This window comes from Rhinichthys klamathensis, unplaced genomic scaffold (genome assembly GCF_029890125.1).
Source record: "Rhinichthys klamathensis goyatoka isolate OS25496 unplaced genomic scaffold, OSU_Roscu_1.1 h1tg000636l_1, whole genome shotgun sequence".
In the NCBI taxonomy this organism is placed as follows: Eukaryota; Metazoa; Chordata; class Actinopteri; order Cypriniformes; family Leuciscidae; genus Rhinichthys; species Rhinichthys klamathensis.
The window spans coordinates 652,153-665,233 of NW_026607082.1; the positions used below are offsets into that span (position 1 = coordinate 652,153).

Consider the following 13,081-nt stretch of genomic DNA (forward strand, 5'->3'; position numbering starts at 1 on the left):
TAGCAAAGACACTGTTAACCCTCTACCGCACGCATTATGATAGACCTATAGAAAAAAAATATATTTGACTCTTTTTATTTTAGACTTAACTTGAAGTGCTGTAAAAAGAAACATTTTTTTTATTTTTTTATTTTAAGGTCCTTTATGATATGTTGCCATACGGCAAAACAACAGTGGATTTTTTTTAGAAAAAAAAAAAGCCATTTAAATTTGATTTTTTTTCCATAATACAAATGCATTGGCAGACGAGCCGTTTTATTTCCAGGATACTAATTCTTAATATCAACAATTCAATTTTTACTAGTTAAAATGATAGTTATTGATATAAGGAATTAGATTTCTACTATAACAATGGCAATTTTTGATATAAGAAATTACATTTCCACTAGTAACAATGCTAATTCTTGATATCCACAATTACATTTTCACTAGTTAAAATGCTTGATTTCAACTAGTAAAAACCTTTATTTTTTATATTCAATTCAATTTTCACATTTTTTGTATCAATTCAATTGTTGATATCAAGAATAGACATTTCAACTAGTGACATTTGAATTATTGATATCAGGAATTCACATATTTGCTAACAAAGAAATTATTGATATCAAAATTATATTTCTACTAGGGGTGGAACGGTACATGTATTCGTATTGAACCGAAACGGTACGGGCGTCACGGTTCGGTGCGCGAATTTGCACGGAGAATACACGGTACAAATTAATAATAAAAAAAAACCTCTTAAATAGCGATACATTTCGCTCTATTCGCTTTTGGTGTGACTGAACGCAGCAATGAACAGGCTGCGATCAAGATTGCAATGCTGGAGTGTGTGTGTGTGTGTGTGTGTGTGTGTATGCGCGCGCGCGCGAGAGAGAGGCGCGATGAACAGTGTGTGTGTGTGTGTGTGTGTGTGTGCGTGTGCGAGAGAGAGAGAGAGAGACAGAGAGAGGCGTGCGTGCGAATCGCGCGATCGAACAGTGTGTGTGTGTGCGAGAGAGAGAGAGAGAGAGAGAGAGAGAGAGAGAGAGAGAGAGAGAGAGAGAGAGAGAGAGAGAGAGAGGCGCGGGCGCGAATCCCGCGATCTAACAGTGTGTGTGTGTGTGTGTGTGAGAGGCGCGGGCGCGAATCGCGCGATCGAACAGTGTGTGTGTGTGTGTGTGTGTGTGTGTGTGTGTGTGTGTAAGAGGCACGGGCGATCGAACAGTGGAAACATAAAAACATACTCCGTCATTTTTTTCATACAGGACATCATTTAAACTGCAAACTGTTTACTTATATTTGTGTACACTCGCAATAAAACACTACATTGTGCTTTTGTCACACTCTAAACTCTTGTCAAACTGTAACCTACAACTGTTAACAAAAGTTTTTAATGGTAGTATTATTTTATACGGAAATCAATTATTTATAATTCAGACGAGAATAAAGTTAGGGTTAATTAAAATGAAGGAAAACAAATATATTGATCTGAAATAGCAAATTAATTGTAAATTCATTCAGGTACAATTACCAAACATATCTCATGGTCTTTTCGTCTTTTTAATAATTTAATTAATAAACTAATTATATAAAACTACTGTCAGTGCACTACAAATAAACTGGTTCTATGCCTTTATTAATAAAACTTATTTAAAAAATACAAGGCTTTAAGACATTTATAAAAAAGCCTTCTGCATTTTTGTTTTGCTATTCACTCCATTGTACCGAAATCGTACCGAACCGTGACGTCTGAACCGAGGTATGAACCGAACCGTGACTTCTGTGTACCGTTCCACCCCTAATTTCTACTAGTAAGAAATCAATTCTTGATATCAACAATTGATTTTGAATGGCAGCCTATGGTGACATTTCACTAGTGAAAATACAATTATAGATATCAAGAATTCATATCCTGGAAATGAATAAAAGTTAAAACAGCTTTTAAAATAACATATGACTAATCAACATTATATCACTAGCATTAATGTTGTTATTGCTACAGTTTAACAGATTGCAGCTGAACTGTCAAGCTAGCTAAACTATTGCAATAATGTCATTCCACTATTGCACAGTGTTGCCGCTTGGCAACACAGACATTTGATCGATTTACCAAAAACTAATTTCATAAAAACTTTTTTGAGTGTGAATATGTCATCATAACTTAACTGAGGTGATAGATTTTTTTTGTGTATGTGATATGGGCTGGTCCTTGTTTGTTACTGACGTTTTAGTTTGCTTTCATCAACTACCGACAAGAGATGGCAGTCTGTCAAAAATCGCGCCACAGAAAAAAACTGCATGTCATGTGACTTAACCAAAGCACATCATTGGCTAAACTAAGGTCTTCTCATTCCAACAAAAAACACGAGAATGTTTTCTTAAAGAGACTGTGGCAATGAAATGAACACAAAGAGTATGTTGCCATATGGCAACACCATGCGGTAGAATAAGTTCTGTGTTCTGTGTGGGCCTCTGAATAAGTAATATTCTGTGTGGGCCTCTGAGTGAGTTCACGTAGTGTAACAGCGCAGCGCTTCTGGGTTGTACGTCAGAACGTAGGCTCATTATTGGCAGACGCTGGTCATGTGTGTGATGCTGGCCAATAGTTAAAGAATAACCCTTCCTTACTGATTGAAAAGCAGGTGAAAGGTGAACAATTTAAAAAAAAAACACACACTTCATCCAGGGTCGGAATTTTTCCACTAAAACCAGAAGAAAACAAAATGGCTAAAAATGGACCAATGAATCCAGTTGGGAATCATAGAGGGGTGACATTGAAAGACAATATTAATTATATACAACAGTAATGCTAACACTGAAACTGTGGTCCATACATTACCAATGCAAAAAAGCAGTACGTTTTTTTTAAATACCATAATACACCTAATTACTACTGAAAACGATCTACTTTCTAAGAATCTCACCAAACTCATGCACGATAAATCTTTCTTGCACTTGACATCTGAGAGCTCCGGCAGGCTTTGTAACTGAGAAAAGCTTAATAAGTCTTCCCTCTCTCTCTCTCTCTCTCTCTCTCTCTCTCTCTCTCTCTCTCTCTCTCTCTCTCTCTCTCTCTCTCTCTCTCTCTCTCTCTCTCTCTCTCTCTCTCTCTCTCTCTCTCTCTCTCTCTCTCTCTCTCTCTCTCAGCACATATGAAATTGTCCAATCTGAAACCGTCCCTCTCCTTCTGCTAATTTCTCCCCCTCATTAGTAAGCTGTGGGATTCTCTGATCTGTGTGACATGTTCTGTGCAGCTCAGAACCTCTCACAAACACTACAGGAGAGAAAATCACTGTTGGTGATTGTGTAAGAAGTAAGAGTGGGTGTTAACTTCTAGTGCTTCATAACACACTGCTTGAGCTTCAAATTGCTAGAACTCGTTCCACATGCTCAATGACTCAAAGAACGGCCGATGAAAAGAACAAAAAAAAAAAAACAGTTGAATGACTGATTATTAAGATTTTAAAATAAGGGTAAGCAGCTTGACATTGTGGGATTGGGACATTATATCTGTGCTTGTCACGATTCACATGCATGCACAGACAGTGTGACATTGCACAGTTGGTGGCTACAAAATAAAGGGAATTTTTCACAACCTCAGTTTTATTCTCGTCTTGCCTCAGGGATCATATCAGTGAAGACATCCATGAAAGTCTACACCTACACACCCCGCAAGGAAGACATCCTTCATTTCTGATCAGATTCTTAGCCACGTTCCCACTGTTCTCGCTTAGGTTTTATCACAGAAAACAAATCAATGGGGAAAAACCAAAAACAGAGAATGCCAAAAAAGGTAAAAGCAATTTTATGACTTTCAGCTGACATAACAGGCTATATCATAAGCTTACCTGTCCCAGTTTTGTTCTGCTTTTAATGTTTTCTTTTACCACTGTATGTATACCAGGGTTAATTTCAGACACACGTGACAGTTTATGTGTGTATGAACTGCAGTGCAGCTATTTCGCTTTGAAAGAATTTCAGGTTCGAAGACGAGTTAATCTACAGAATTTGTGGCATAATTCTGATTATCTCAAAAATGAAGTATTTTATCAAGTATCAAGGTCAATCAAGTATAGCCAAGACATGATTTTAGTGTGATAAAATCACTTACTAACCTTTCTGTGTAAATTCAATTGAACAAATTTGTTACCATAACAGCGTAATGTTGTAAATCCTGTAATGTAACATAAAATGACAATTTAAACATTACAAATTAAATAATGAGTGTAGAGACCTGGATAAATGTTTGTGTTTCTAAACGTATAACTGTCGTTTTTCTTTGAAAAGAGAATTTTATTATTTGTATCTTGGGTCTGAAAACATACACTCAAACAAAGTGTAGATCGACTTTGTTTTTTTTTATGTTTAAATATGAGACATGTTTATAAAGTTTTTTTTCAATATGTGTGTAAGGGAAAACAACTCATAAAATGGCTGCATTTTATTGAGTATTCTGAGAGAGTTTCAGTTGGACAATGAAAACGGTGGACTTTGACCCCTAAATCTCTCGCGAGGTTTTTTTTTTCTGGGAAGTTCGACACGAGGAAAGCTGACAGTGGTCGACGCTCACGCAGATTTTTGTTTTAGTGCTAGCTCGGTGACGAGAGTATAGTGTGAACTGAAAAATTCATGGATGAGTTTGCAGCTTGCCGAACGGAAAAGAAATGCGAGAGAGTTCGCTGAAAGACTGCATGCGCATTTTAGTTTCACGTGAGTAAAAGAGATAGAGGATATCTAGCACGAGGATCCCATGTGAGAAAATCTGTGTTTTTTTTTCCTATCATCGTTGATTTGTTTTATTAGTTTTACGTGTGAAATCCGGAAGAATATATCCGTGTTTATTTTCTCAAGTTCAGTGTTGCAGTTTGAGATATAAGAAGTTGAGTAATTCGTGTGAAATCCGGAAGAATATACCCGTGTTTATTTTGGGTAAAAGTACTGCAGTGGAGTATGTAGTTGGGAATTCATGTCAACTGTGTGTTTATTGTCTTTGACACCGAGTGATTGTCGAAATCGGGAGATCTGTGTGGATTTTCGCGGATGCATCTAACCACCACGAGGGAGGAGTTCATCGAGGCCTACTCAACGTCGTCGTGGGTTGCGTCACGGTTGCTGTTTGTCATCTCGTTGAAGAGTGAGCATTCTGCAATTGGAATTCTTTTTCCTGATTCGTGAGTAGCCTACTCTGGTTTTGCATCAAAGAGCTCCAACTAGCGCGCCATCTGTGTACTGAAAATCCCAGCTGGGTAAATTTATTACATTGACATTTTATTTTATTTTATTTTATGGTGATTATTGGTTGTGACTTTGTGAATTGAATTATTTGGTCATTCAAAGAGGAAAAAAAACAAAGACAACAGAGTACTGAGAATAATAAATGCATGTTTATTGATCTGCCATAATTTTGTGTGATTTCCTGTGGAAAGACTGTTTATTATTAATTATTATTTTTTTTCCTTTGAGAGATTTGTATTTAAAAAATCTAAAGGTAAACACAATAGTGTTTTTTTTTATTATTATTTCCAAATAGAAAACACAAATCTGACACTATCAGGTGAAGATCTGAGATCTGGGTTATGTGTTGATACTGTAACTGAAGGGAAATGTGCCTCCACCGGGGTAGTGGATAAATTTAAGATCCCCTAGACAGATTCTTACATTGTGAGCCACAATATTCTACCCGGCAGGAGGGCTACATTTTGTGGGGGCTCGTCCGGGATAAGTCAGATTATTCAGATTGTGTTTCAGACACAGTGAACTGTGTTCTGCAAAAAAAAAAAAAAAAAAAAAAAAATTTGTGAATTTTATTTTGGAAGTGATTTATTTGTATATTGTTTCTTTGAGAGTTCTGTGAAGAGAACTTTAATGCTTAACAGTCATAACCTGTTTTTTTGAGCACATACTGTTGAGGACACAGGTGAACAAAATGGAGGTTAGTGAGGTTATTGATTGGTGCAGAGAGAAAGGTGTTGAGTTGGACAGGGTTATCATTCTGAGCAACGTACCTGCAGATTGTGAAGACAGAGTAGTTTATGAAGTGCTGGATGCTGCTCTGGGAATGAGGAAATGCAAAGTACTTGATCGCCTCTTTGATAAGACTAAGCGACAGCAGTTTCTTCTGATTGAGACAGTTAGCAATGTTTCGGAGATGTCTATACCTGCAGAGCTCGGAGGACCTGAAGTAGGTACCTGGTACACGCAGGTTGTGCATGTTGCAGCTGAGGCACCTAAACATAGTAGGGAAGATGAGTTTCAGACTAAGCTGATGTCTTTTCTTCAAACAGAGGGAAAGTCGCTATCTGACATTCCAAGTTTGGCTTCCTCTACCCCTGTGCTTGACACTAAACTGGTTGATGCCATAAATTCCCTTGTTCAAACCTGTCATGTGGCTTCATCTGAGGAGAGAGTTGGATATAGGAAGCTGCGTCCATTCTCTGGGTTCATTCCCACTCCCCATGGAGAGGATGAGTATGAGGTATGGGTGGAGCAGACTACTCACATTCTGGAAGAGTGGCAGTGTTCGGATAATGTCAAAAAGCAGAGACTAGTAGAGTGTCTCAGAGGTCCTGCAGCGGACATTGTAAGGTTCGAAAAGACCGGTAATCCATCTGCTGCTTTCAGTGACTACCTGAGTGCGTTAGAGTCAGCGTTTGGCACCACTGAGGATGCTGCAGATTTGATGCTAAAATTTAGGAGCACTTATCAGAGTGAGGGAGAGAAGCTCTCAGCCTACATAATGAGATTGGATAGGATGCTGCACAGTATGCTGAGGAAAAGAGGCATTGAGCACCCTGCAATGAATCGTCTTCGAATGCAGCAAATAGTTAGAGGTGCTCTTTCAAGTGACCTAGTGGCAATGCGCTTGAGGATGACACATAAGCTGTGTGCTCCTCCTCCTTTCAATGAGCTGATGAAAGAGGTGCGAGAAGAAGAGAGTATGTTGAGACAAAGGAGCTCAGTGCATGCAAATGTTGCTGTGTCTGGGGTGCCCCCGGCAAAGAATGAGTCATCTGGTAACACCAATCTGGCCAATCCAGAAATAGAAATGCTGAAGAGGGAGATTAGGGGGCTAAAGAACGAGGTGTCTCGCTTGTCAGCCGTGGCGAAAGAACCAGTGACTTACGACCGTTCCGTTACACACAGTTTAGCTGCGATTGCAGAAAGCAAAACACCAACCCGACCAGTGAACAAGGCTAACATCTTCTGCTACAGATGTGGAGAAGATGGGCATCTGAAACGTGATTGTACCAAGGAAGAGAATCTCAGGAGAGTAAACCAGCGGCTCATCAAAATGAGACAGCCATCGGGAAATGCCTCCGGGGCTCAGTAGAGGAACGGCCTGAAGCTCCGGGGAAGACACGTTCCACAAAGTGCAAAAGAGCAAGAGCTGAGCAAGTAGATCTTCCGAACGGGTTAGTGGGACCTAGCTCTGTCCTTCCCATCCAGGTGGAAGGTATCTACACTAAGGCTTTGCTGGATAGTGGATCGCAGGTCACACTGTTGTACAGATCCTTCTATGAGAAACACTTAAAGCATCTGGCATTGACACCAATTGAAAATTTGGAGATATGGGGATTAAGCTCGCAGAGATACCCTTATGATGGCTGCTTGTCTTTAAGGCTGGAGTTTCCAGGATCTGTGGCAGGAGTGGCGGAATCCATAGATGCACTTGTGTTGGTCTGTCCCGATCCTGTCATGAAAGGTGATGTCAACATTCTGGTGGGAACAAACACGGCTGTGGTAAAGAAGCTTGTAGACGTTTGTAAGACGAAGATGGGTAATGATTTCCTTCATACCCTGACTGTTCATCCTGAGATCAGAACTGCCTATGAACGGGTCATTGCTGTTAACAAGTGTGATGTTGATGACTGTAGAGGGACAGTCTGGTTTCATCGCCTTAAGCCATTGAAGTTGACTCCGGGAGAGAGTGTGAGGGTTTCTGGAATCCTGAAATACCCAGTCACATCATCTGCTAAAACCCTGTTAGTGGATCAGCCTGAGGAGTCTCGTTTTCCTGAGGAACTGCTAGTGAGAGCTGAGGTGCAGTCTGCTACTGCTGTCCAGTCAAAAAGAATTGGAGTCACTATTAGGAATGTCTCTTCTTGCCCAGTGACAATTAAGAGAGGAATGCCGATCGCCCATGTGTTTCCGGTTGACGTTGTGCCTACCGTCTCTAAACCCAGAGAGAGTAGTGGCCAAACCAAACTGACCAAGGATTCATTTAATTTTGGCGATACATCGGTTTCTGCAGAATGGAAACAACGGCTGGCCGAAAAGATGTTGGAAAGAAAGGATGTTTTCTCCTGCGATGAATTTGATGTGGGATGTTCAAAGAGTACTCAACATCACATTAGACTGACAGAGGAGAAGCCTTTTCGTGAGAGGTCACGGCGGCTTGCACCAGCCGACATTGAGGATGTTAGGCAGCACTTGGAGAAGCTAAAAGAGGCTGGAATTATTGCCGACTCCAGAAGTCCCTACGCTTCACCGATCGTCGTAGTCCGAAAAAAGAATGGACAGATAAGGATGTGTGTGGACTACAGAACGTTGAATCGTCGCACAATCCCTGACCAATACACTGTTCCACGCATTGAAGATGCTCTGGCCTGCTTAAATGGAAGCCAGTGGTTCAGTGTATTGGACCTTAGGAGTGGATATTATCAGATCCCTCTGAGTGAAGACGACCAAGAGAAGACAGCTTTCATTTGCCCAGTGGGGTTTTACCAATTCCAGCGGATGCCACAAGGGATTTGTGGAGCTCCCTCAACTTTCCAACGAGTGATGGAAAAGACGGTGGGAGACATGAACCTGTTGGAAGTGCTGGTCTACTTGGACGACCTCATTATCTTTGGACGGACTTTGGAGGAGCATGAGGAGAGGCTGCTTAAGGTGTTGGACCGCTTGCAGAGCGAAGGGTTGAAGTTGTCCTTGGACAAGTGCACCTTTTGTCAGACTTCTGTCAGCTATGTGGGTCACATCGTGTCTCAAGATGGTGTCTCGACTGATCCCTCCAAAATTGAAGCTGTCCAGTCATGGCCCATGCCCCAGAACGTGACAGAGCTACGTTCCTTCTTAGGTTTCTGTGGGTACTACAGGAGATTTGTCAAAGACTATTCAAGAGTGTCTTACCCACTAAACCAGTTGCTGCAGGGGTGTCTACCAGCTAAGACCTTGAAGAAGATTAAAGCTGGGGACAACACCGACAGAGTTGTGTACAAAGCCTCGGATCCATTTGGAAGTAGATGGACTGATGCTTGTGAAGCTGCTTTCAATGAGTTGAAGGTGAGACTTACCCAGGCTCCTGTGTTGGTCTTTGCTAATTCTCAGCTCCCGTACGTCTTACATGTTGATGCCTGTTGTGAAGGGTTGGGCGGGGTGCTGTATCAGGACCAAGGACAGGGGTTGAAGCCTGTAGCGTTTGTCAGCAGAAGCTTGACGCCTTCTGAAAGGAACTACCCAGTCCATAAACTTGAGTTCTTGGCGTTAAAGTGGGCTGTTGTTGACAAGCTACATGATTACCTGTACGGAGCAAAGTTTGAAGTGCAGACGGACAACAACCCGCTAACTTACGTTCTGACCACAGCCAAACTGGATGCTACGGGACATAGGTGGCTGGCGGCCCTTTCTGCATACGACTTCAGTCTCAAGTACAGGCCTGGGAGACAAAATGTTGATGCCGATGCTTTGTCTCGTCGTCCTCATAGGGGAGTGAAGGAGCAGGAGTGGACAAATATATCGTCCTCTGGAGTGAGATCCCTGTGTAAGCTGCCAGTGCAAGACAAGTACAACTGTTTCACATCTGCCAGCAGGATTGTCACGTCATTGGGAGGATCTCCTAAATCAGTCCCCAGAGCTTACTGCAACTTAGCCACTCTGGATACTTCTATGATTCCAAAACTGAGTTCTGCAGATCTGTCACGTGCCCAGCAAGAGGATCCTTGTCTTGGAGAGATATGGAGAGCTCTTAAAGGAGGAGATCCATGCAAGGTCAAGAAGGAATCTCACAAGGATCTTCCCTTGATCATGAGAGAGTGGGAAAGATTAGAAATTGAGAATGGAGTGATGTCTCGATGCACTCAAGCTCCAGACAAACCCCGTCGTAAGCAATTGTGCTTGCCCAGAAAGTTCCATGAAGTAGTTCTCCGGTCGCTTCATGATGATTCTGGACACCTGGGATTTGACAAGACTTATGGCTTGGTAAGAGAGAGATTTTACTGGCCACGAATGAAGATGGAGGTGGAGAAGTACTGTCAAACATGTGCCAGATGTGTTCAGAGGAAGACCCTGCCGAAGAGAGTTGCGCCATTGTCACACTTATCCAGTGATGGACCTATGGATCTTGTGTGTATGGACTTTCTATCCATTGAGCCAGACTCCAAGAACATTGGCAATGTCTTAGTCATCACTGACCATTACACAAGGTATGCCCAAGCGTTTCCGACTAAGGACCAGAAGGCGTCCACAGTTGCAAAGGTCCTGTGGGAGAAATACTTCATTCACTATGGACTGCCTAGACGGATGCACTCGGACCAGGGACGGGATTTCGAGAGCAGGCTCATCCAGGAGTTGTTTGACTTGTTAGGAGTGGAGAAATCCCGGACAACACCATACCATCCCCAGGGTGATCCGCAACCCGAACGGTTCAACCGGACACTCTTGGATATGTTGGGGACCCTGGATCCAAAGCAGAAACCACAGTGGAGCCGTCACATTGGGCATCTTGTACATGTGTACAATAGCAGCCTGAATGAAGCCACAGGATACTCGCCTTACTTCCTTATGTTTGGAAGGGAAGCCAGATTGCCCATAGATCTGAGTTTTGGTGTGTCTAGTGATAGTACTTCCACTAAGTCTTACCAGCGTTTTGTCAAAATCATGCAGCAAGAGCTGAAGTCTGCATACGAGCTGGCGGAGGAAAAAGCTGGAAAGAAGAATGCAGGAAATAAGAGGAGATATGATCAGAAACTGCATTACTCTCACCTTGTTCCTGGAGATAGAGTACTGATCAGGAATCTTGGATTGCAAGGAAAGCACAAGTTGGCGGACAGATGGAGTGCTGAGCCCTACCTTGTCCAGAGCCAGATGCCTCACTTACCTGTGTTCCGTCTTAAGCCAGAGAGTGGAACTGGACCTGTCAAGATTCTGCATAGGAATCACATTCTTCCTGTTGGACAAGGGTTGAGACAGCAACAAGTTCCTGACCGTGTCCTGGAACCCAGGAAGAGAGTTCTGAGGAAAAGGAAGAATGCTGGACAGACACAAAGTCCAGCACAAGAAGGTGAGAATACATCTTTAAGACAGGAAACAGAAGCCAGAGTTGATCAGAATTCTGATGTGAGTTCAGAGAGTGAGGATGAAATGTATGGAGTGTGGTATCACGTACCTGAAAATCATCCTTTGACTACTAGGAGAAGGGACACTCCTCAGAATGATGCAGGGATTTCTGATAATGCTGTTTCAGAGACTGTTGAACAGAGTGTTTCTGAGAAATTTGAGCATTCTGGAGCCAGAGTTGAGATTCCTCAAAGAGTTGAGACAGATGAGTCTGTAGAGTCTGTTTCAAGACTGCTACCAGAAAGTGATTTTGATAACTTGCAAAGTGTGAGCCAATTGTCAGACATTGGTGATGATGTTGAAAGTGATGTGCAAGACTTTTCAAATGTGAATGACGATGATGTAACTCAATGTATCTCTACTGAGGTAATTGAAGAGCAGAGAAGGTCTCAAAGAGAGAGAACTGTGCCTAAGAGGTTTACCTATGATACTCTTGGGAAGCCAAAATTTGAGCCTGCCATTGCTCAAACTAAAAGTGTAAGTCCTGTTAGATACTGTTCTACCATCTTTTTGTGGATGAATGTGCCTGCAAGAAGGTTAAGTACTTGTTCAGTTGATTTAACGACTAGACGCTAATTTGAGTAATTTGTTTCAGTGTAGACATGGGTCTATTGTGATATTATTTTGCTCATTCATTTGAAAAGTGGATAGGTGTCTAAAAATGTGAAAAGAGATAAGGTACTGAAATGTAAATTGTGTGATTTTCAGTTTTCCCTCGTTATGGGGACATAACGATTCTTGGTGGGGGGAGAATGTAGAGACCTGGATAAATGTTTGTGTTTCTAAACGTATAACTGTCGTTTTTCTTTGAAAAGAGAATTTTATTATTTGTATCTTGGGTCTGAAAACATACACTCAAACAAAGTGTAGATCGACTTTGTTTTTTTTTATGTTTAAATATGAGACATGTTTATAAAGTTTTTTTTCAATATGTGTGTAAGGGAAAACAACTCATAAAATGGCTGCATTTTATTGAGTATTCTGAGAGAGTTTCAGTTGGACAATGAAAACGGTGGACTTTGACCCCTAAATCTCTCGCGAGGTTTTTTTTTTCTGGGAAGTTCGACACGAGGAAAGCTGACAGTGGTCGACGCTCACGCAGATTTTTGTTTTAGTGCTAGCTCGGTGACGAGAGTATAGTGTGAACTGAAAAATTCATGGATGAGTTTGCAGCTTGCCGAACGGAAAAGAAATGCGAGAGAGTTCGCTGAAAGACTGCATGCGCATTTTAGTTTCACGTGAGTAAAAGAGATAGAGGATATCTAGCACGAGGATCCCATGTGAGAAAATCTGTGTTTTTTTTTCCTATCATCGTTGATTTGTTTTATTAGTTTTACGTGTGAAATCCGGAAGAATATATCCGTGTTTATTTTCTCAAGTTCAGTGTTGCAGTTTGAGATATAAGAAGTTGAGTAATTCGTGTGAAATCCGGAAGAATATACCCGTGTTTATTTTGGGTAAAAGTACTGCAGTGGAGTATGTAGTTGGGAATTCATGTCAACTGTGTGTTTATTGTCTTTGACACCGAGTGATTGTCGAAATCGGGAGATCTGTGTGGATTTTCGCGGATGCATCTAACCACCACGAGGGAGGAGTTCATCGAGGCCTACTCAACGTCGTCGTGGGTTGCGTCACGGTTGCTGTTTGTCATCTCGTTGAAGAGTGAGCATTCTGCAATTGGAATTCTTTTTCCTGATTCGTGAGTAGCCTACTCTGGTTTTGCATCAAAGAGCTCCAACTAGCGCGCCATCTGTGTACTGAAAATCCC

At 41.6% G+C, this 13,081-nt stretch overlaps 1 protein-coding gene across 1 annotated transcript; it reads left to right on the forward strand.

The window, feature by feature from the left end:
- The first annotated feature begins 5,905 nt into the window (after positions 1-5,905).
- Positions 5,906-7,309, forward strand: LOC130076303 (paraneoplastic antigen Ma1 homolog). The gene has a single exon (XM_056241346.1). The coding sequence runs from the start codon at positions 5,906-5,908 to the stop codon at positions 7,307-7,309; it is 1,404 nt and encodes a 467-aa protein (XP_056097321.1).
- The last annotated feature ends 5,772 nt before the right edge of the window (positions 7,310-13,081 follow it).